At 35.0% G+C, this 25,705-nt stretch overlaps 1 protein-coding gene across 4 annotated transcripts in view; it reads left to right on the top strand.

Annotated features, from left to right (window-relative positions):
* LOC123677072 (protein O-mannosyl-transferase TMTC1-like) overlaps positions 1-25,705 on the top strand; it is a 397,650-nt gene that overhangs the window by 300,951 nt on the left and 70,994 nt on the right. For all 4 annotated transcript variants that reach the window (XM_045613516.1, XM_045613518.1, XM_045613519.1 and 1 more), the window contains one exon: positions 13,844-14,021. In XM_045613516.1, the coding sequence (XP_045469472.1) occupies positions 13,844-14,021 (178 nt within the window). The remainder of the gene's footprint in view (positions 1-13,843; positions 14,022-25,705) is intronic.

A 25,705-nucleotide genomic window follows, 5' to 3' on the forward strand; every position in this document is an offset into this window, starting at 1 on the left:
CAGCAGAGTTCAATAATTGGGAGAAATAACCAAATGTTTTTGGAATTTATTTGATTATTTCATAGAATCGTGGTTGAACCAACAGAAAAAATAAACTCTCGAAATTCTGCAGTTTTCCATTGTTCGATATTACCAATTCGTTTTATAATTTATCTGGAAAAAATGTATTTTCCATCATAGAAATTATGCCAAGGTTCAAGGACTACTCAGACTTCATTTTCATTACTGAAAAAAAAAAACAATTGAAATCTGTAACAGCTTAGTAAATCCTTTAATTTCAATGTTCTATTCTTCAGGACATGAGATAAGGAATATATTTCCCTAAGGAATTATTAATTGTTCCTTAGATCCAAGAAAATTAATGAAATTCCCTAAGGAACTCTACATCTAGACTCACATCTATAATCTCGGACTTTTATCCAGATTAGCTGTTAGGAATAAACAGTTTCAATCCATCCTATACGCATTTATTAGTTCTCTGTTGTGGAAAATAACATTCTTGGCAAGGAAAGCAATATTGATTACTTTAATTACGGAGAACAAGGGCTATAAATAACCAGATGGTTCAGGAAATACTTCTGTTGTCTTAATACTCCGAATTCTTCTGGAAATATCTTCGTGGGATATTATATTGGATATTATGTTGTTGGGGGTGTTCCAAAATTATTGGGAAAGTATATTTCAATTATTTCATTAATTATTCTGCCCCTCGAAGACGACTATTCACTCCTACATTCAAGAGTTTCGAATTCTTTCCCATGTTTAGTGGAAGAGTTTCATAGTGGACTCTACATAGAGTTGAAGTTTTGGTTATTTCATTATGGATCTGCTACTGCTTCAGTTTCTCTCTAAGTAATAATCTTGAATCGCTCATTTAGTATAACGATTTCATTTCTATTTATCATTACAATTTCCGATTGATATTTATAAAATAAGCTTCATTGTGCAGTTCCACCTGAATAAATCTGTCACTCTTATCTAATTGTTCCTTTCATTTTATCTCATAGAATGGGCTATAGGGAAAGCTACAGACTGGAAGAAAAAGCACGAAAACTACTTATGAATTCATTCGTCACAGCTTACTAACTGAGTTCTTATGATAATTTGCATTTTCCTGAGGACTTCGAAAAACTTTTGCAATTTTTTCCTCGAAATCAATGACAGATACTAAAAACTACAAGACACCGAAAAGTTCAGTAGTAGATCAAGGTTCTCTCCTATACACCTAGTGGCCGGTCAAAAAAATTGATGGAAAAAGCATGCTCTGGTTTTGAAAAAAATTAGCTTGTAGATTTACAATCAAAATGCGCTTCTCTCTTGTTGTAAATTATAAATTTAAATATTTATGTCAAATATTCCATTCAAGAACATCCTGTATACCGACAGTAGGAAGCAAAAATGTATTCGTCCACAATCGATTTTGTAATAGCAGCTGAGTACCTAATTGAAATAACATACCAACGGAGTGTACAGCGTTCCCGAACTAAACAAGCATAAAAGAGAGTGGATAAATGCGTGTTTATACTGTATTCGGTGTTACATTTCCAATAGAAAATAAACAAACTTTTTCAACATCTAAAGTATGTCATTCTCATATTTTCCTGCCCCAATCTACATAAAAGTATATTCTAATGAATGCGAAAACTGTGGAGCTAGCGGAAAACGGAAAATGAATCTAATTTTCACCTGCAACTCTCGACCGGAACAGATGAGTAATATTCAAATGCGCCCTCTAGCTTCGCGTTCGGACATAAAAATTCAAACTGTGAATGGAATAACCGAATAGTTTCATTACCGAAATGCAAATACACGGTGGAGTCACATTCCGAGCTATGCACCTGGGGGTGCGTTATGGGCATCCTTTCAGGCGAATTAATTTTCCTCCATTCTATTAATTCGGAATAACTGAAAGCAAGAACCGAACAGATATCAAATCCATTATTGATGTCCAATATAATATTCGGCTAGTACTGAACAATCAGCTTGATTTCAGAAATTTTTAATTCATGAAAAATAATAACGGCAATGCGATTGTTTGTAGTTTCTAAGGATAATGGTCTATACATTAAAGACAATTTTTTTTCGTATTAATTCGATTTTATTGGTAGATATAGAATTTATCTGTCTCTTGTTTGAATTAATTCTTGATTAATTGATCTGATTTGTTTTCCTCTACGATTTCGTGCCAACCAAATTCAGTATAAAGAAATCCATTATTTTCGCATAAAAATGAAGCTTTATGAGTATTGATTACCACAGTGAGAATGATTCGATATAGGTCGAATATGCGTCGTTTTGTTCCATAATTTATCAAGGTGAAATATCATTAAGCCTCTCTCACAGAAGCCCTCGTCCCTATTGCCAAAAAGTTTAGACAGTCTATTTTCACCAGTCTTGCGAATTTTTACCATCCAAATTGTTCGCCATGGACAAAAACAGATGGTAATCAATTGGTGCCAGGTCTGGCCTATAAGGTGGATGCATAAGAACCTCCCATCCAAGCTCCTGGAGCTTCTGGCTAGTAACTATCGATGTGTTAGGCCTTGCATTATCCTGATGAAACACAATTCCTTATCTCTTGGACAAAACTGGCCGCTACTGGGCTATAGCTTCTTTTAGACGGTCTAATTCTTGATGGAACAGTTCCGAGTTAACAATTGTGCCGTAGGGGAGCAGTTCATAGTAGATAATTTCCTGCCAGTCCCACCTACACAGCAAAACCTCCCTGGGCGTCAATCCTTGGCTCACCGCATTTCGACAACGACTGTTTTCGCTTGACGTTGTCGTAAGTGATCCACCTTTCATCACCAGTAACCAATACTTCGAAATTTTTTGTGTTAACTCGTGTAATATCCAGCTCCTTCTTGAGACCAGCTTTACGCAAATGGTTCCAAACAGTTTTTTGTGCAATCTTTGGCTCTTGAGCAATTGATATAGCACTTACATGATGATCGGACGCGACAATGTTCATGATTTCATTAACATTTTCGACAATTGGCCTTTTGGCGGTATATCTTTGACATCGAAATTACCGAAGCGGAATCGACGAAATCAAAATTGCGCGTGAATAACTATTACGTTTACAGGATCCTGAACACTATTTATTTTTTAGCAGCCTGACCCCTATTTAGTATTTTATGAAGATAAACTGTTAAATTCTCGGTTACTTTTAGCTTCAAGAGTGATACTAATACTGCAAGGAGCATCTAACTTGTCAATACCTTTTCTATAAAAAAATTCGTCTTTGCTTTCGAATATTCTTCAACCTAGATAATCACTTCTGCATTAGAGCCAAATTCCATTAGCTTCAGCATTCTTTTAATGTATGCAAAAGGCCATTAATCACTGAGGGCCAGATCAAAAAAATAAGCTAAGTGGCCAGGCAGATAGAAGAATCATTCGTTCCATTTGACCATTCTGTTTTATTATTGCTTCCATTGATTTGTAACAAGGAGCATTGTCTTGGTAGATGAGAATTTTTTTGTTTGGATTTTGAAGATCTTATCGAATAGTATCTGATGCGATTAGTTCATTGCATAGTTCATGCTGGAAATTGGCACCATTCACTTCCATGGTGATCTGGTTGGCAACTCAATATTAAGTGGCCATCCAGATCACCTGATCTGGCTCCACTGTACTTTTTTCTAAGGGGTCACCTAAAATCCAAGATTAACGTTAACCAGCTTGAATCACTGGAGGAGTTGCGAACTCGGATCATTAATGAATGCCGTCATATTTCACCAGAAATCTTGATTTACGTTCGTGACCGTTTTGAGTAAAACTTACGTTACTGCATGAAATTATTGGTGCCAATTTCCAGCATTTGATAAACTAAGTAGTAGATCAGTTAATACTCGATAAGATCTTCAAAATGAGGTATCGCAACACCCGCTTTCCTATTTAAAATCAAAGAGTTGTACTCCCCAGTTAGGGGGATGCCATTACAGGAATGAAAAGAGCGGAAAAGTTGTTCGAATCAGAAATTGACGGGTCCGAGCGATTTTCCACATTTTCATTTTAAAGTCGGAATTCGAGGTTTGAGTTTCGATGGACCAGCCTGTATATGAACATTTTGAATAATGATGGATATCAATAAAACGAATTCATCATAAATATAATGTATGCCTAGACAAAACTCATGAAGTTTTTTCTAATTAGTCAGTTAACTTATTCAATCCGAGACATACTTGTTTTATCAGTCAAGTTATTGTCACATAAACTACTCGTCATTTCAGAATGATTTGCCAGAAATTTCACGGAAAATCGGAGTTTCCTTTTTTGACTCTCCTAAGGGCGGAATTGACGCAAAAAGCTTCAGGAAATATGCCAGATTTCCCCCAACGAACTTTCATTCAAAGATGTTCGCGTCACCGCAAAAACGAGATGACTGGATCTGCTACATTCGGAAACTTCCCCAGTAAAAATGTAAATCGCGGATGTTAGCAACTACGACCCTATAAATCAAACTTTTTCAGGGTGATCCGGACTCGCACAAGTCTTCCCAACTTTCATCAATCGATAGCACATGAATGTTAGTCTTTTCGCCATTTAAAACCTATCGCGACATCTTTAATACCGAGAAAACAGCCCATCCACACAAGTTCGATTTCCAACCACATCTATTTTCACCTAATAGAATGAGCAAACATTGGACTGGAAATATGATTTGTTTTATTCGAGAAGTTTTTCAGACGTACTTTCTAGGCCGGTGCTTTACCACTCTGGATTTAGTGCGGGGGCAAGTTCTGGAGAGTTATGTGCCTAACTTTGAATTTAGGATCGTTCACTGCGTGATTTATAATTCACTTTCGATTATAGTGGCATCAACAACTGAAACTTTAAAAACGATGCCATATATCAAGACTGCCGAGACTTAAGGGAAGCTGAGAAGCTTTTATTGAAAGGAATAAAGCCGAAATATGGAACTAATCAAGTCCCAAACAACATCTTCATTAGAGAGAGGAAAGTTTTCGCTGATTGGTCATAAAATTTATGTCAGGTTTTATACCTGCAATTTCTGTTTCTCTAATGAATGATGATGCAAAGAGTCGTACTCAGGAATTGCTAATTGGGACTGCTGCACCTCATAAAATTAATAGAATTTCTACCATTTCAAGGAAGGGGGTCCAATGGGACCTGCCATTGCTTTTGTTGGTCAACTCCTCTTCAACAAAATCTATGGAATACCTTTTTGTATTATGCTGTTTGTAGATCTTTATTCCCAGATCTTAAGAAATTGATTGAGGACATTCTCCAATGAACCAAAGCTTGGGTTGATAGGAATGACATGATTCAGAAGGAAAACTGAACCAACTTGGTTCTATTCCACCCTCCAAATTAGAAGTTCCAGAATTTATGGCTTTAAATTGCAGCAAATAAGACATCACAGAGCACCAAATTCTAAGGCGTACATGTTGATGAGGAACAGACTGGAACAATAATAAGATACGACCATCCATTCATGCATTCAGGGTGATTGCCAAATACCAAAATGCTAAAGGACCCCGCACGTTCCTTATGGGAAATGGTTTTCCAGGAATTTGGCTGAATTTTTGATATGTTGTAGTTCTTGATAAACTGATCAGAAGTGTTCATAGCCACAAAGCTCAAAAATGGACAGTTTTCGAGGAAATACCCCTGCTTATACTTAAAAAAAAAGGGGTACAAATAATGAAAAAATTGACATTTAGAGAATCATGCAGAAGATGCATAATAACACTGTCCGCATTGTACATTCAAGAATGATTGATATGTTTGTTTAAACATAAGGAGCTGTGTTTCTAACATTCCAATCTTAGGAGTCATGACACAAGAACACTGCATAATATTTGGAAAAACATAATATATCCACTATTCAGAGGCAAACCTTCAAGTAGGTACCAAAGTTCATCTTCATCAAGCATGACAAAGCAATTTCTTTCAATCAGAATATATTTCCTAATAAACTTCATAGTTGAACATTTCTTTATCCTTCGATTGCTCAAATTAAAAAACCCAAATCCCGAAAAGAGTGTCGATATATTCATATAAAGACTGACGTCATGGGCTGTGAGGTGGGAATGCAAAAATGAGATTGAGAGCGAATAAACTCAGGAACAGCCTTTGTCGATCTGCTTCCGACAAAATGGAGCTATATTTCCGAACTCCTTTGTAGAAAGAGGGTGATAAGATGAAAATGACAACAGAATAAAGTTATTGGGTTGTCTGTTGGAGTTCCCCCATATTTCTCTATGATTGCTTCATGAGGGAAAGTTTTTATTTATTTGTTGCCATAACGAGTTTGTCAAAACTTTCTCAGCGGAGTGCAGCTGTTGTGTCATATCTTGTAATTTAGTGGAGCTTAATAGATAAAAGCTGTTATAGTTGTAGATGTTAGCTGAGCCAGTCGCAAGATTTAATTTCGATGATAAACTTGGAAAAAGGAATTAAAAGTTGGGGACAAATTGAATGTCTCAAAAAGTGGAAATACTCCACGGGATTCATCGAACAAGAAACAATCGCTGAACAACAAATCACTCCTGCCTCCACTGACGTTCTGTCAGTGATAAAAGGCAACGAGGCCAAAATGAAAGGACATCCAAATCCGTATTAGGCGTCATCTGTTGTATACAACTGGCAGAAGCCTTTGTTCATACTATAAATCATCCTAGGTGCGCAGATGGGACTGTTTCCTAAATTAAGATGACCCTAGCGAACAAGTATAAACTCTTCTTGCACTGGCGACTTGCCATGTCAACATGTTTTCTTGTTATCCAAGTGTGATTTATGCTTGTTTAATATCCCTGAATCTTGAAGATATATGTATCTCCAATTTAATCAATAGCGGGATTAAATGTGTTTTTCGGTGATAAATTGGATACCGCAAAGTGAATTTACTGTTTATCGAAGATGAAGGTTTATTTTATATCAGCGCAAAGAGATTAGTAGGTAGGAACCTAGTTGTAGTTCAAATGGATTGTACCATTCAGAAATTGAAAAATCATTGTTTCCAGTTTTCGTTTCTTGAGAAGTTCAAATATTATTCTCCATTCGATAGAAAAGGGCTAGAGACAAAAATTTAGACTAAGTGGATGACTTTGTGCAGGCTGGTTAAAATTCAAATTCAAATATCTTATGATGGAATCTCCGAAACTAGAGCAGTTAGAAAAAATGGATGGCAAATTTTCGGGCACTTTTTTAAAAAAACGAAAAATACTGAAAATAAGATGTCGATAGTTTTTGTTCGTTCCTCGAAATATTGATACATATTTGAATAATCCTTTCATCGAACCTTCATAACAATTAAGCAATTCTTCAATAGTTGACCTCTGTCGTTTAATGATCATTCATCCAAGCAGTTGTCATTATTTCCAAGATTTTAATTATTATTATTAATATTAAACAGAGTTACAAACTTGGAGCACATCAAACCCATAAATTTCAAATTGAAAAGAAGAATACAACATTAGAGAAAAATAAAAGATAAGTGAAATAAGTGAATTATGGTTAATCGTCAACAGAAATTTGTTCAAGGTCACAAGGGTGATGATCAAAATGTGAGTCGAAGAGTTCTATTTTAATTTGATTATGCTAATTTTCGAGCCTGTTTCTTTACTTATGAACTAGTGTATTTCAGAAAAAATAAACAAATATTTAATAAATTTTAAAATAAGATCTTTCGTAAGAGTTTGAACATCTGATTTATTATTGTATTTCTTGTGTATCTTCGTGAAGCAATATTATTAGTTTTAACATCTAAATTATTGTTGTAGTTCATTTCAGATCCCTGATGAGGAAGACTTTAAAATAAAGTAGAGACTAGTTGGCCTTCTTTCCGAAAAGCTGACTTTATGAATGAAATCCTCGGCCTAGAAAATTATAAAAATTCCCTCAGTATGTATACGTATGTCTCATCATTATTTATGTTTGTTTTTGAAAGGTGTTTGAAACGATGAATCACAAGTCCAACAGTTTCAAAAATTTCTAATTGAAAAAGGATTTCTTTTTGAATTTCTCCGAAATTTCAGGTGTTAAGTTTTCTTTGGGTCATTCCGTATTAAAGATGTCACAGTTGCTTTGGATCTTGAGCTCGAATTTCTCTTATTATCGTTGGCAGGACTAATCAATCAGGGAAGAATCTTCACTCCTAATCAACTGGCTAGTAATCAATAGGTGCAATCAATTATATTTTCACTAATGGAGGTGGCAGTGATGCCAGGACGTGATATTACAGAAATATTAATTAATCAATCAGGATGGATTGGGCTGTTCTCAGAATGAAAGCTTGATAAATTGCTAGCACTACCAACAATTCCGTTCGAAATTTGAACTGGCTTTGATCTATCATATCGATTGGATTGGATTGAACCTTTGTCGGAGTTTCGATGATTAAAGGGCTATAAAAGTCCGTAAAAAATGTTATTATCACGAGAATGTATGGGTCGGAGGTTCTATAATTTACACTTCATCAGTATTCCACCCGTATTAGATGAGTACGGAACTCAAAACCATCCAATATGTAATGTGCTGTGAATTTTCCATGAAATGCATTTGCATTAAATTTCATGGAACTTTGATTGACCGATCAACTCGTTGATTGTAGTTTGGAATCTATGGAAGTGTCGAAAATAAAATGAAATTGAATATAGAAATGTTTATATCGAGCGAATCACAAAGAGTTTTATGAAACCCACCAATCTGTCTTTTTTCACGCAAGAGTTAATTATGATTTTCGTATATCAATTCCTCATTGAATATATTCGATTAATCTGGATTTTATGGTCGAAGTCGAAGTTGCACTTCGTTGAAAAAGTGTATCATATTGAGGGTTGTTTGTACCAGCCACGGCTAATACGAACAGATATTTGAAATTTTTTTCTCGTCATATTTGTAATATTTAGTTGCAGAAGAATGAATAAAACTCAAGCTTTTTCTTTCTGCTACTACCTTAATTCGTTCGATTATATGAAATTAGTTCATGAGCACTGTAAACATTTTCAGTAATCTTTTGATTATTTGAATGATAATAAGACTCAATTTTCGATACCTAAATAAATAATACATATACAATGGGGTAAAGGCTTGAAAACTTTCGATAATACCTGATTTTATAAGTCCTGAGACCTTGTCATTTTATTTCAAATTTGAATTTCGATACATACTGGCTGTTTTGAATTTTAATTCGTATTTCAAAGACCTTGATCTTGCTTATATGAAATAGGACACCACTTCATTTAAGGGTATCTTGGAAATAATACTTTCTATCGAAGCATACAATAATTATGGAACACCCATTATGTAAAAGTGTTGAAATTCATATTGGGCACGAATTTTCAAAATCTTAGGACTGATAAAACCACATACTATTAAATTTTTTCATGATTCTCCCTCATTTTTTCTTATGTTTACCTAGTCAATGGAAACTCATGTTTTTTCGAACAATTAAAAAATTATTGAATATTTCATTTTGACTCTTCTTCAAAGTAATCGACATATTTAAAAATATTCAAATGGTTGAAAAAGATGAACATTACTTTGATTTATGCCTTTTGTATGGAAATATATATTTTTAAGATGTGCTAAAAATGTTATAAACATGACTACAGAAGAAAAAGTTCGAATATCTGCTCATACTAGCCATGTCGAAGAAACGCGACTAACTAGGACCATCTTGTACAAAGGAAATGGAGCCCATGTAAGATCGACTGAAGAGAGGATTATATCTGAATATTGAAATTTATCAAATTTATATAGAAGAGTCGTTTAAGCAACTATTCCTCAATTCAAAAACATTTCTTCTTTCTTAATTCTGCAATAGTATCCAAAAATCTCAACTGAAAATATGTAGTGAAATACTCCAATAAGCTCTTTAATCGTCAGATTTGAAGTATGTCGATACAGTCGTTTAATTTCCATTTTATTACTTTTGTTGATTCATTTTTCAATTTATGAGTAACAAGTTTCAATAGGTCTGAAACTTCCGACTATTACATAAAATTTCTGAGGAGAGTTTTTTCGGGAAAACGTTAAAGACAGGACTGGTATTGACCTGAACCCTCCAGCCCTTTCTTAGACTCGTTTCTGTTAATTTGTGCAATCGGTGCGGCATCTTGTTTCATTAATTCAATCCCTTCTCACCACAAGAGGGTATCATGTTCGAAATCTCATCCAATGGCCCCCCAAATGATCCCAAGACGACCTCAATGCTTAATCATTAAACGCTGGGTCCGTCCCTGACCCGAATTCATCGACTTCATTATTGTGTGAAGAGGGGACCCCTTTAAGGGAATGGCCATTCTGCAGAAGCCATCCCCATTTGGAATTTCCGTAATTTCGTTCGTTCGCTAATCCGCAAGGACATAAGGTGGTCAAAATTTATCAATTGAATGTAATTAAGATCAAGAAACGTTCTTCCGATTAGGTGGCGCGTTAATACCCAAGCGAGGGACTTTGTGACCGCATAATTGGTTTCGGGACGAGCTGTATTGGCGATTACAAAAATGCAATCACCGACTTTGAGTTCGATTCGTGAAATGTATGCGTCGAATTGAATTGGAATCGGTTAAATCCTGGGAAATTCGGGGCGAGATGAGCTCTGGTACGTTAATCTCACAGGGCAGCAGGGTAGAATGAATTTCATTCCATTTCCGTCCTAACATTTTTCGAAGCATTGATGTCGCCAGAATAATTCATTCAATTTTGAGAAATTCAGTTATATTCAAGTATTCAAATACGTCAAATGAGTGAATTTTATGAAGGTTATCTGATATGAATAGAAAATTACAATTTTGAATGATGATTTGCATATCCATTTCACAGAAGAGTAAGTGAGAAGATCAATGACTACCTGTTGAGATTGGTATTTCTGTGAATCTTATCAAAGGGACATCCAGTTAGCCAAGAGTATTTTCAAATGAAAGTTAGTAACATTAATATAAAAGTTGTAAGTACGTGAACTGATTATGTTTGTTGAATATAATATAAGAACGTGATCAGGAAAGATTGTGTAGCCTTATGTTAATTCAGTTATTCAATTCATTGGATGTCAAGTCCATTGTGCAGTTTTGGATGATTCATTTTTCTTTTGATTGGTTTGACATTTTGTCAGTATTTCTAGATAAAAGTATTCAACATAAAGATATATCAAAGAATGAAGATTTTGGCACAATTATATCATGATTGCTATATTTGTATTCATTAATGGATATGCTCATTGAAGAAGAACTCTTCCGATCGCCAGACCAACAAGGATGGATTGATTGTTAAATTATCTGGCTTTTTTTATGCATGTGTTGATTGATTTGAATTCAGCTATTTATCACAGGAATTTGGACAGAAATAAATAATCAACTATGATTTTGCCAACGTTTCGGAACGTCTTGTTCCTTCTTCAAGGCTGAAAATAAAGCATTTATTAATCATAAATAGAAACATTAAACATTGGATGTCACACCTCATCATACAATTAATAAAATATATGTTTAAAATAGTTAGTCAAAGTGAAGAATAAACAAATGGTTTCGACGTATGTCAGTCAATAGATTAAAAACAAAAATCGGAACTACATATGTTGTGGTGCGATGTATCATTGACACATATTTTCAAATTTAGCCTCGGCTTATTCAACTATTCGAATCAGCAAATACACAGCACAAAAATAAAAACAAACACAAACACAAGAGGCGAACATCAATCTGGCGACAAACACGAAATTACTATCCATTAGGTACCGTTATCCTGGATATCATGTAGTCATAAACAGTACTCAAGTTATTTGTATGTTCTCTATCTAGGATAGTTACATTTTCGAAGTTAAATCTGTGTCCCTCTCTATGAGTATGCTGTGTGAGGGCAGTTTTTTTCTCGGCTTCTAAATGTTTTTCATCATTTTTGTGTTGTCTTACCCTATCTTTTGAGTATTGTTTTGTCTGGCTCACGTACACTTTATCACAATCCTGACATGGAATTTTATATACTAGGCCAGATTGCATGGAAGGATGGGTTTTGTCTTTTATGTTGGTGAAAAATTTTTTATTAATATCAATGATGTTGTAGAATGAGGTCTTGCAACCAAATCCCTTGAATACATTGTGTAGCTTGTAGGATAACCCAGGGAAAAATGCGAGCTTGAAATATTTTAACTTTGCAGTCACCTCAGTCTGTGAGCCAATGTGTATGTTGTTTACCGTATTAGCCATTGTATTGTTAACAATATGAATATTTCACAAATGAAGATTTGTTGTGGTGCTACTCCATTCAGTTCATTCTAACGATTTTTTTTTCTGTTTCTTCATGATGACTTTCATCTAGCTGCAGATACGGTGTGCTGGATTTTGTGTTCGAATGGCCGGTAACTTCAATAAGATGCTCATCACCTATACCCTTTTTTTGCTATACTTGGGGCAGCTGTTGACCGTATCGAATGATTAGTTATCTTCACGTTTTCTGCATTCAGGCGGGTTTTTGCCGCTTGTTGGCTGTCAAGGAGATCCGTCCTACAGGAATATTCCCATACTCATACCATGCTCGGCCTGGCTTTCAAGAAGGGTTTACAGTTAAAAAGAGTCGATACAACACAATTCTTTTCCGTTCTCCTTAAATTTTTCGTACAATCCTTTTAGGATACATTTGGTCACTGTTTTAATTCTCTTCTTTCGTGAACAATGAAATTAAACATCTGTTGCTCTCTCTAATGCGCTGAGTTCACTCGAAAACAGAAAACGCAGTGTACATTCGGGAATGCGTAGAATTTAAAAATCGAAAAAAAAACTTTACTTTCCATAGATTATCTTGGAATTTATAAGAGCTTTTGGCCAGAAATTCATTACCAAAATGTTCGTGTTATCGAATTAATCTCCCAAGTTTCATGGCAAGAAATTAGTTAATAAAGTTACGAAAAATTCATATGCACACAAATTGACTACCACGAGCTATGTAATTGAGAATATGTAATGCTGTAGTTGTACCGGATACAACTTTTCCACTACTAGGTTTAGCTCAATAGTTTCGTAGTGATAATTTTCAATAATAGTTTTTATTGATAATTTAATAATCAAACAATGTTTGATGGCTAACAGATCATTTTTTTCAATTCCGAAAAAAGTACCTCCTCGAGCAGGACTCGAACCCGCAACCTCAGAATCACTAGTTCAGCGCTCTCACCAACTGAGCCACCACTTTAAATATAAAACAGATTTTATCAACACTTCAATCACGTTATCCTTCATTCTGTCTGATTTGAGTTCTGTTTTGATAACCTCGCGGCTGCAGATATGATTCCGAAGAGGTTGAATCTTGTTTGCTATCATTTCACAAATAGCATTTCAGTGAATACTTTTTGGATTTGAAATTTGTTTTGAGATATAAAGTAATAATGAACCATATATGTGAAATTTGCCTTATTTCCTTCTAAAATTTCAAAAGTTGATGATATAATTCATATGTTCAACTTGAATTAAGCAATTCAACAATTTTTACTGTTCGTTATCTAAAATAAAATATTTCTCTTCCGAAAGTGATAATTAAAAACGAAAATAACTTGTCTCACACTGAAATCGTTTCCACTAAGAATTTCCATGTTGATGAAATTGTAGGATGAAAAACGTTATCTTGTATAGTATGGATCACACGATCTCTCAAGATGCTATACTATACATCCATAATCCCTTCCAACCGAAATTGGCAAGAAACGATCTCAAAGAAAAAATAAAATAAACACCGTCTGCCGTCGCAATAAAGCTCAGATGAACCGATATTATATATTTTTTTTATTTTCGGAAAAAAACGTAATCGAATCCATCCGCGCCTCAAGTATTCCTTTCCCACAGCCTTATACCGCAATTGAATTAGATTTCTTCTATTCCAGATTCAATTACTGGTGCTTCGGCCTGCAGCCCTTCTGGTTCCATGCAACGAACGTGTTATTACACGCATTGGTGAGTGTGCTGTTCACCCGTGTAGTGCTACGGATTGCGGGCATGAAACCGCCCTTTGCCGCCGTTGCCGGACTGCTGTTTGCCGTTCATCCCATACACACCGAGGCGGTAAGTAAGCCTGACATATTCCTCTCTTACGGCGGATTAGTTGTGTGAGGGTCGCGATTAAACGAAATCACGGAACGCGTACTGATGTCGAATGTCACTCTCTACACATGCTGAGGTTTTGTCGAAGGGAAATTAAAAAACCTACTTGGAAGTTTTGGGGAAAAACAAACGCTGTTCGTTTAACCGTTTTCTGTGCTCTTGGGTGGGTTGAGTTGCTCACTTTTGGGATACAAGCAGTTTGGTGAAGGCTATGTAAAGATTGTGTATTCATTGTCGATATGAAACGATTAGGTGAAATATTTCTGAACTTTGAACTTCGACTTTATTTCACAGCTAAGCCTCTCAGTGCTATTCATCTCTGGTTAAGTAATGAGTTCTGCACTAGCAGGTGGCAGTTTGGTAATAAATATGTTTGTATAACTATTAGGTGTACAACTTTGCTTCAGCCGTGTTGCAATAGATGACTGTAGCGGTGAATGGTAGTCGAAATAAATAGATCTTAGATGTAATACAATAAGCTTAGGCATTCGTAAATAACAGTCCCCGGTCTACCATAGTAAAACACATTTTTTTTGGCAGAGTTAGATTTTATTATTCAACATAGTTGCCTTCGAGGGCGATACAGCGATTAGAGCGATCTTCCAACTTTTCGATACCATTTTTGTAGTACGATTTGTCTTTCGCTTCGAAATAGGCCTCAGTTTCGGTGATAACTTCTTCATTCGCGCTAAATTTCTTTCCAGCGAGCATTCTTTTGAGGTCTGAGAACGGGCAAAAGTCGCTGGGGGCCAGATCTGGTGAATACAGTAAATGCAGAAGCAATAAGAAACCCAATTCCAGCAATTTTGCCATTGTTTTCATTGATTTGTTATACAGCGCATTATCTCGATGAAACAGCATCTTGTTTTTCTTCAAATGGTGTCCTTTTGAAACAATTTCATCCTTTAAACGAACCAATAACGCTATATTATAATCGCTGTTGATGATTTCGCCTTTTTTGGAAGTAATCAAAGAATATTATACCTGCGCATCCCAGAATACTGATGCCATAACCTTGCCAGCTGACTGTTGTGTTTTTCCTCGCTTTGGATTCGGTTCATCGTGTGCAGTCCACTCAGACGTTTGTCGATTGGACTCCGGAGTGAAATGATGGAGCTATGTTTCATCCATTGTCACATATCGACACAAAAATTCAGGTTAATTGCACTTAAACAGCTTCAAACACTGTTCAGAATCAACACGTTGTTGCTTTTGATTGATTGTGAGCTCGCGCGGCACCCATTTTACACACAGCTTTCTCCTGTACAAATATTCGTGAATGATATGATGTACACGTTCAGATGATATCTTCATTATGTCTGTTATCTCGATCAACTTCACTTTCGATAATTCAAAATCATTTTTTGATTTTTTTGATTTTTTCGCCGGTGACAGCTTCTTTTGGGCGTCTACTGCGTTCGCCGTCTTAGGTGCTCATTTCACCACGTTTGAACATGGCATACCAATCAATGATGGTTGATTTTCCAGATACAGACCCCGGAAACTCTTCATCAAGTCAAAATTTTGCTTCAGCTGTATTTTTTCCCTTCAAAAAGCAATATTTCATCAGTACACGAACTTTTTTTTTTCAAATAAGAAAAGTAGTTACACTCACAACGCAATATCTCACAAACTAATGGTCGGACTGCTGTCAAATTTTGACAAGTATCGTTTGATGGTTGGTATTACTGGATAATGGCTATAAACCAAATTTCGTGAAGTTATCTCCAAAAACAAATGAGTTTTACAGAAAAAAAGGAAATCTCGATTTTCAGTTTCTCCGAGATTACTTGGGAACCAATTGAGATATTTCGGATCTGTTCACATCAACACACTCATCCCTGAATAATACTTTTGTAATTTAAGGCACCCCCTATCTCTAACGGTTTTCGATATCCCTGTAGTGGCTTTCTCAATAGTTCTAACCTTGTATAGCTTCAAAAGTTATTGCAATAAAAACGAATGACCTTACCTGTGGATCAATCTGAAAGAAGTGCCTGTGGGATATTGATAGCACAAATAATGAAGAAGTTATTAGAACATTTCCTTTCACGCCATTTTCCAATTTTTCCACATAGAGAACGAATTTGGTAGATTCGATACATAAAAGACCCCCCTTAATTATCGGCAAGAATTAACCCCTTGAAAACTTTCACACTTATTCAGAAACACCCTGTATAAGAAGTTCAAGAAAGACATTGCTTTGGGACCTCATAACTCGTCTAATAACGAAAATGTTGACCCGATGCGTCATATCTTTCATGCCCGAAGGTAAAATACATTGAAAAGCGCCGAGCAGTCGACGCGTCAATATTCTAGTCCTTCACAGCTCTCGGGCCAGATTCAAACGCTTCATTCCAGCATATAGACCCAGATCACATTTCATTCTCAGACACGTCTGCTAGAGAAGGCAATCAGAAGCCAATTGCAGAAGGCGTTTCATAATGTGCGAATGCTGTGGCCATATATCAACCGGAATAATGCTGCTGCCTCCATTGTAACTCGCCATAGATGCTACTCCTGCTGAATTCATTGTAGCGGCTCTCTATTGGCAGAATGAATATCTCGGCTGCGTTTTCTAGCCCGTACATGGAATGTACGTGTTAGTTAAAATACCGTCCATAATAACATCTGGGAACGCTAATTCACGGATAACTAACAGGAGAGAGGCTGTTTCCATCAGGGCCTTGTTGCAGCTCGAGTTTTATTGTATGGACTTTCTATTTAAACGGCCCTCAAAAACAGAAGGTTTATTTTTATCTTGTGATACAGTATCAAATTGAACTCAGGGACGAACCTCAGCAAAAAATCTTAAAATGGTGAAACTTTTTTTTAAGTGCTTCCTGCTTTGAACAGCTAAACGTTTACTGCTCTTGGAATTGGTTGCTCTAAAAAGTGGATTGCGGTAGAAATTTAAAATAAGAGAAACAATTTTTGGAATCTATGAACAATTGGCGGATTAATTTTGTCCTTTCAAGTTTCTCAGGTAACGCTTGGTTCTGAAATTTGTCAAGGGGACTGCAGTAAGTGGAATGTATTTCCCTGTGTCCAAATATACTTTTGTGCTTATAACATTTCTTCCAATTAAAATATAAGAAAAGTACTACACACTACATAACATCATTGTGTAGACCTAATAGCTAATAATCAGGGTGGTCCAGATTTAAGTTCAATAACTTCAATAATTTTTCATGAAAAGAAGTTCATATGAACATATCCTAACATGCTTCTTTTTCGAAAAAAATATGGTATAATTATATTCATTGTTGCAATTTTTAGACATTGAAGTCTATATAATGTAGTATCCAGAGGCGTAGATACAAGGATGCGATTATCCCTTTCGTATTGAAAATCTACGCTTTTTTTCGAAAAAGTTATTCTATTTCTGAAATCAACAGGGTTTTTCTGAATAAAAAAGTGTCCTGCAAGCACAAATACATAACATTTATTGGGAAATAATTCAGACAATGCTGTATAATTCGAATAAGTTGGTTCAATGGAATTCACCTCATGTAGTTTTAGAAAATATGAAGCACGACGATAATCATTGTCAATGAAATGGAATTCGGTCTATCGAACTAGAACATTGTAATATATGAATATTCATGTACTGATTCAAATGAATCCACTTCAACAAAGATTTTTTCATCGTAATGCTCAATTCAGTTGCGATTGAATTGAACATTTCCATCTGGATTGGGAATATTCTAGTGAATCTACTAATAATAATCCCTTGAATCAATTATTTTGCTATCAGAGTTCATCCATATTTGATATAATATCTTAAATTCACTGTTATTAACTGATATTAATATGTTTTCTAATGAGTACCTGTATTCTGTTGAATAAATTGAAACACACATTGATTATCAAAATTAACGATGGAAATATTTCCCGTTTAATAACACTATTGAGGTATTGATAAAAAAAAATTCATCTCGCTTAGTAGCAATCTCTTATTCAAAGAAAATATAAAGACACATCCAAGGTCAAATTAGAGTCATTAATGATACCTGCTCACACTAAATTAAATAAGATATACCTCGATTCAGTCTTAAAACAATTGTTATGTTTAAAGTTGAGGAGAGTTAACGTTTGGTATGGAAGTTTTCCTTACATATGTTAATCTGTATTAATTTGTATATATCTGATGAATTACACGACAGAATTAGCATAACTTGCCTTTGAGCGCTCGTCATTTATGCGCCAATTGCTACTATACAGAAATTCGCTATATACATTTCAATGATTATTTTACATGTATAAACTAAATTTCAACTTAGTCGAATCTATTGGTACGGCAAAATGGGAAAATAATTTTTCGATATTATTTATCATTTTGGTGGAGGGATCCACATGAAAATTTGCATCAAGCATGAAATTGTTTTTAAATACGTCCAAATTGAAATTTTAACATAGTCGGTTTAGTTTTCATTGAATAATTGGTTTTCAATATTCTTACTGATTTGTTTATGCTATCGATGACGCAATCAACGCGAAATATTGTAGGAAGCTCAAATATCTCAATTTCGCCGGTTCTATGCGATATTAGGATGAAAAAGCTCCAAAGAAGATAGAAAAACTATGATTTACTAAGTGAGAAATTTCATTTCATCGAATTCTTTTAGTGTGTAGTTATCAGGAGAATTGAATTTCATAGGAGGAGGTACGCAGGTATACTTAGGGCGGAGAGAGCGCAAGCTAGCTATGAGTGCGAAAGTCTCGACTTCATTGTGGTAGAGCAGTTGAACACTCTACTCACTCAACTGGTCATCACCTCGTAACTTACTCCACTGAACTCCTATTTCCCAGTTCTTATACCTGGGTTACAAACATGAAATCATATTGTACACTGTGAATTTCTTCTTCCTTTTCTTATTCTCTAAGTGGTATGCCTGCGCAATGGTATCATGTTGACTGCACACTAATTAGGGTAGGGGAAAAATATTCTCTATTGAATCTTTCTGAGAACCTCATGAATGAAAAAGTTGTATGCACAAGTACCACGAAAGACCATTGTTACACTAATGCAAGTACATTTATATTAAGTATCGTGACGACAAATTCGGCTAGACACAGACATTATGTCTAATTTGTCACCATGAACATAACCACGTTTAAAATCCCAACCTACTCTGAATATTTAAAGTCTGTAAGTCTTTCCGTTCGATAGTTATCTTGTCCACAGACAAAAATCTAACCGTACTTAATTGAATTGACCATGTATTTAACATCAGTTATTCTATTTTCATCGTTTGAGACCACTTCTGTCTTAAAATTCGAAACGAACGAGTGCACACTGAGAGAAAACGACTTTCTGTTATGCTTTTAAGTTCGAACATTGTTCAACATTTTGGCTCAACCACATTGCACATTTTCTGTACGAAAATGGAGTGTTTAATGAAATATCCTCATTTCAGAGAATAGTTTGACCTTTATAATATTAGGTTAACCCATTTTTATTCTTCATGAAAATTCTACGTCGACAGAGACCCACTTCAAACTTTTAATTCTTTCTTCTACCTTCCACATAAATTTTTATGATTCTTTTCAGTGGATATTTCAACTCGGTTAAGCCGTGCGAAACATATATTTCAGGGAAACCAGTGCGAGCAATCTATCATGAGGTTGATTTCCCACGATGTTCAACGTGAATGCGTTCGGTGGTTTTTAGGGTTTCACGTTTTTAGGGTTTGAAATCCCGGTTGGCCGGAACTTCTCAAATATTAATTCATTCAATTCTTGACGTACGAATTGATGGGGAAACGACAGAGGGTTGAGAATTGATAGTTGCTTATTTCTTTATGGTTTGTCGTTATTCAAATATGAATGACGGTTCGGAATTCAGATTCGCTGTTATACGTATATTTTATTGTTCGATCTGTTTGCGGAAATTGTTGTCATATCGGTACATCAGCTTTTTGAGCGCTCGTTCACCGGATACCATAAAAATTTCTTAAATAAGTGAACTCTGAACTTGAAATTATATCAAACAAAAAGTATCGATTCAGTGATGACGATTCTGTTCCCTAGCGAAACCAGTTAGAAAATTAAAATTGCCCTTTATGTTCTCGCAGTCAAATTCAAGCTTCGTGCAAAATTTCGTTTTGATCGCGTCCTCAGAATCAAAGAAACTTCAAGCAGAATATGGAAACAAATGAGAAAAGCACTCAGTGTTTTGGATTGTATAGGTACCTAACAATTGATGGTCACTAATGTGAAGTCAGAAGCTTTTTTATGCTCCTTCATCCGTGCATCAATTGCAACCTCTGAGACCACATATACAGATATGTTGTCTCCAAGGGTACAATTGGTGCATGAATAAATGAGCGCAAAAGCTCCTCACTTCACCTTAGTGATCATAAATTATTAGTACCTATAAAATGTAAAAGACAACAGTGCTTTTCCATTTTTTTTCGATAGATTGCTTGAATTTTCTTTGATTGAGATGTGATATCCAAGGGTGCGTTTGGAGCAGAAATAAATGAGTGACGAAAGCTCCTGACTTCACCTTAATGACCATAAATTGTTAGGAACCTATATAATCCAAAGGACTTCGATATATGTACTATTGGACATTGCTGAAGAAATTAAATATATTTTCTTGTCAATAACTTTCATTTTGATAATAGATCTTAATATGACAACTTTAACGCGAAATCTTTCCTGAAAAACTAATTCAAAAAATCATTCACAAGATGGGTAGAATCCATTCATCTGAAATAGTTTTATTGAGACCGAAGAAATAATAACAATCCAACATTTTCACATCTATGAGATCTTAAGGTGTCAAACTGAAAGAGGCGAAAATATTGTCCTTCATGCTTTCAGTTTCATGACAAGACATTTTCGAAATATAAATATGTTAGTTCCAAAATTTTACAGACAAAAATCACAGAGAAGTCTGTTTCATTATGGTCCCAAATTTTATAAGTAGCAAAATTAAAGAAACTTTCAATTTGAAAAATAATCTAAAAAAATCATACATTGGCTTAGGTTAAGAACAATTTTATAGAATAATGTTGATTTCCTTTTTCTTATTGTAGATATTGCTTTTAAAGCAGGATAATTTCAAATTTAAGGAAAGACTTCATTTTTCAGTTTTTTCAGTGTGGTATTTCTTCTAATTGAGGTTGGATACTTCTAACAAATTGATTACAAGTGTTGTACAAATTCTATAAACATTTTTTTATGAATGAATTGAAATGAACTTCCGAACTTCAAAAAATCAATTTCACAGTTTATATGTAGCTCTATCAAGAATTTTCTGAAACCCTCAGTACGCAGTACGATAAGAAGTATAAATTCACATTTTTTCTTTTCATATTTGGGTTCGTCAGTATTGAACCATCATTGGCGACCCTCAGTAGTTTCATAAACAATCTGGTATTTTCGAATCAGCATCTTCATCGAGCTCTCCTTTGCATAAGGTGGTTACTTCATTCTAAACGATATCGGAAAACGCGAAAAAAGAGGAAATAATAAATCCCACAAAAAAGAAGCACTAATAAACCATATCATACGCACAATAGAAACTGACAAACTGAAATTTATTACTTCTGCCGTATCGCCGAAATACAATGTGATACACAATTTACCAAGATGTATTTTTCTATATATGGCCATAATTCTTCGGTAGGTTGATTTATTCACTTTCATTTTCCGTGGAATATAATTTCCCCCGAAAATGTAATTTAGATCATGTTTGTGTATACCCGTAGACGTCAGCGAAGATAAACAGTGTCAGAGCTCGGAAAAAATGAATCCAAAAAGGATCGATTCCACATAGGCCAGGAAAAAGGATGAATACAATTGGGAATTTTGAAGATATACAGGGTGGCCACTTTTTCAATGGGATTGTATTGGTAACTTTTAAACCATAAGAGTTAGAAGGTCGGTCAAATGGAGAAAAAGTTGCATGCATAGAAGCATTATCAAGCAGTTCAAACAAATCTTGATTATCAGGGCCGGTCATTGAGATATCATAAAAAAAGTAAATTTTGTCATTTTGATTTTTCTTTTTTTTCCACTTTATTTCAAATATTATCGAAAAATGTTACAGGAATTTTTTATTCGACAATTAATCGTTCTCAATTTGACGTAATCAGATTTCGTATCCAACGTTTCGTGCTCTCAGGGCCACCCTCAACCTCATTTTTTTCAATACGGACCTGCATATTTTATGACATTTTTCGAAATAACTTTTAACGCTGTATTCAATGATATATCATACAATGTCATTCGAAGTTGATTTTCAGGTGATTTTGACCCACATCCAAATTTAATGGTGTGTATGTAAAAAAAAACAAGTCTATTAACGATATCAATGTTCTGACCCAAATTCAATCGAACCCAGAAAAAAAATCGAGAACTGAGGCCAGTGAATGGAATTTTTCAAAAACTGCTGTTAATAAAATAGTCAAGAGACGCCTATACAATGATTTTAAATTTGAATACCAAGCCTTGCAAAAATTATATCGTAATGATTTCAAAATAAAGTTCGATTCTGTAATTTGTTTCAACGGAACAAATGACAAATACAACAATAGTGATACCTCGCGAGAAAATTGAGAATGTTTTGGAAGGTATTCAAGGAGACCAAACAAGCATATGTATAAGAAGTATGGGTTCCAGAACCGTAAAGTGCATTTTACAAAATGGTGGATATTTCGAACACTTACTTCATTAATTTTCATTTACTTTCGAATAATCATTTGATTTTTCTTTCACTAAATGATACTTTCGTTTAATTATTATGAATTGAAATATTTAAATGATTATTTTAAAAGAAGAACCAAGAAATCAGTATACTGGTTTCTTGTTTTGATTCTAATATGTTCCATTTAGTGCAAGATGGGTAAGTTGATTTTCTTATCGAAATTTATTGCATATTGCATGTTGTTAATTCAACTAAATGAAGCTAATACAGATCCGACCCAAAGAAAATTGGATAAGGGTCAAAATCACCTGAAAATCTACTTTGAATGCCATTGTATGATATATCGTTGAATTCAGCGTTAAAAGTTATTTCGAAAAATGTCATGAAATATGCAGGTCCGTATTGAAAAAAATGAGGTTGAGGGTGGCCCAGAGAATACGAAACGTTGTATACGTCAAATTGAGGATAATTTACTGTCAAATAAAAAATTTGTGTAACATTTTTTGATGATATTGGAAATAAAGTGGGAAAAAAAAAAAAATCAAAATGACAAAATTTACTTTTCTTATGATATCTCAATAACCGGCCCTGATAATCTCGATTTGTTTGAACTGCTTGATAATGCTTCTATGCATGCAACTTTTTCTCCATTTGACCGACCTTCTAACTCTTATGGTTTAAAAGTTACCAATACAATCCCATTGAAAAAGTGGCCACCCTGTATATGAATATTCTGGATAAAAACTCGAGATCTTGACTTCAATGTTGAATTGAACAACAGAGAAGGAAATACATGATTGAAAGAGTCTCGACTTCTCAATAAAAATCCTATCTGCATCCTATATTTCATTGTTTTATTTCCACATCGATTGGATTCTTCGCTCTAACCAAAAAACATGACTTATGAAATTGAAAAATTCTCTTTGAAAGGTCGTCAAAATCAGAAGGCAAATACAAATGCTTTCCGTTCTGCTTTCGACGCAGTTGAAAATAAACAATTCATTTGACTACCAAATTCCACGTCAATGTCAGTATTCCTGAGAGAGTTGATGTCAGTTGGGTAGCCTATTGTTTCACAGATTATGCTATAACCTGTCGTTTTGAATGATCGCATATCCCAATTGTATCAACTTTCCTAATTGCTTGCACTGCTATTTTTGAATTTCCGCGTCAGCTGTCGGAACCTCTAATTTTGCAAGTTCAAATTGTTTCAATGTCTTTTTTACTGATGCTACTGTTGGTACATGCAATCAACCGGGATACAGATTCTACTTTTCTTGTTCAATCACATTCCTCGGCGTATTGTGTTTGATATCACAATTTTCCATTTTTCAATGGCAAGTATTTTTTGAACGCAAATTTTTATAAACATTAGTGAGGTATTGCTGTTCCATCAATTCTGGCACCGCTCACCAATTCCTCGTAGAGCTCACAGTTTTGAGGAAATATGAACTCGAAATTTGGAAAAAATTGAATTTCCCCCCAAAAATCGTTATATCTTTTGAAATAGTTGTCACAGACCCCTCAAATAAAACGTTTTTCAAACATCAAGTTTTGATCTGAAATATAGTGAAGTTTCAACGGCGTAACTCATGTCCAGGAGAAGTTGCAGTCTCGGGAATATTTTCAATTTATTATTCAAATGTTTCAGATTTTTACCTCTAATTTCGGAAATAATGTACTAATCGCCCAACTGCAAGAATTTTCGTGATGTAGTACATAGTCGAATCAATCAATAAAATGATACAATATTCCCATGAAGGAAGTTTAATTTTTTTGAAAATTTTCTAAGGGTTAGGTATGGAAAATTTTGCGAAAATTTTTGGACGAAAATTTTTCAGGGAGATTGAAATCCGGTTCAACAGAGATCGTCGATTATGGCACCGCCCACCGATTCTTCGTAGAGGGAAAAAATTGAATTTGCCTCCAAAAATCGTTATATCTCCCAAATTATTCGTCACAGACCCCTCAAATAAAAACGTTTTCAAACATCAAGTTGCCATCTAAGTAATCTAGGTACAGGGTGATCCAATATTCACGAAAATAGGAAAAGTCTGAAATTTTCCTAGTCCGGATCAGATTTACTCAAATTCAGAAATATTGGAGGAAGGTGATAGGAAAGGGTGACAAAATTTCAAAATTTGAAATTATTCGGTCGATTAGTTAAAGAGTTATTGAACTGTGAAATTCCACTCATAAGATGAACATCACCCTGTATATCCCCAACGAAGGCACTCAGGCGATTGAAACATCTTGATACGGGTCCTCCATGATGACCTCAATTTATGGTATTCGTTTGTCGCATTCTTCCGGGACACCCTGTATACATGTCTACCAATAATTCTACATTCAATAAAGCCAATTATGAATTTTGGACGCATTGAATCGTCCTTACACTAGTTAAATCCAAAATATCACAATAAACAACTCTCCCCATGGAATTTACTAGGCACTATAATACAAAAATAAAACAGAAAACAATAAAAATCACCTTCGCCAATTTCTCAACCCCGTAGAGATATAAAGTGGTAACCTTCCCCATTTAGGAGCGCGGTAGCTATTAAAATTCCCTTAACCGGATTTTCCTATATACCTACTTCCAGGTGGTAGGAACCGAATGCTCCGAAGAAATGCCTCTCGTTCCTTCGAAATCCGGATCTGCAGAGCAGCGGCCAAATCTGAAACTACGTTACAATATAAGGAGTATATAGCATTCAGCGCGGCTTTCAATGTGGTGGCTTTATGCGCTATAAATCTAACAAGAGTGGGTGAACCGGAGGGCGCCCTAAGCCTCGGTCTGATATATCAATACCTCAACCACCTCGCAGCTGATAAAGCATGCCACTTATGTGTGCCCAACGTATGGAATATGTTTCGCGTTTTTTCCGTAAATCCTCTGATTTATTCAGTAAAGCCAATATTGAAATGAACCGAGTCGGCTGAATTTATGGAGGCGCAACAAGAAACGTGATTCCCGATTTGAGGA

This window comes from Harmonia axyridis, chromosome 3, assembly GCF_914767665.1.
Source record: "Harmonia axyridis chromosome 3, icHarAxyr1.1, whole genome shotgun sequence".
NCBI lineage: Eukaryota > Metazoa > Arthropoda > Insecta > Coleoptera > Coccinellidae > Harmonia > Harmonia axyridis.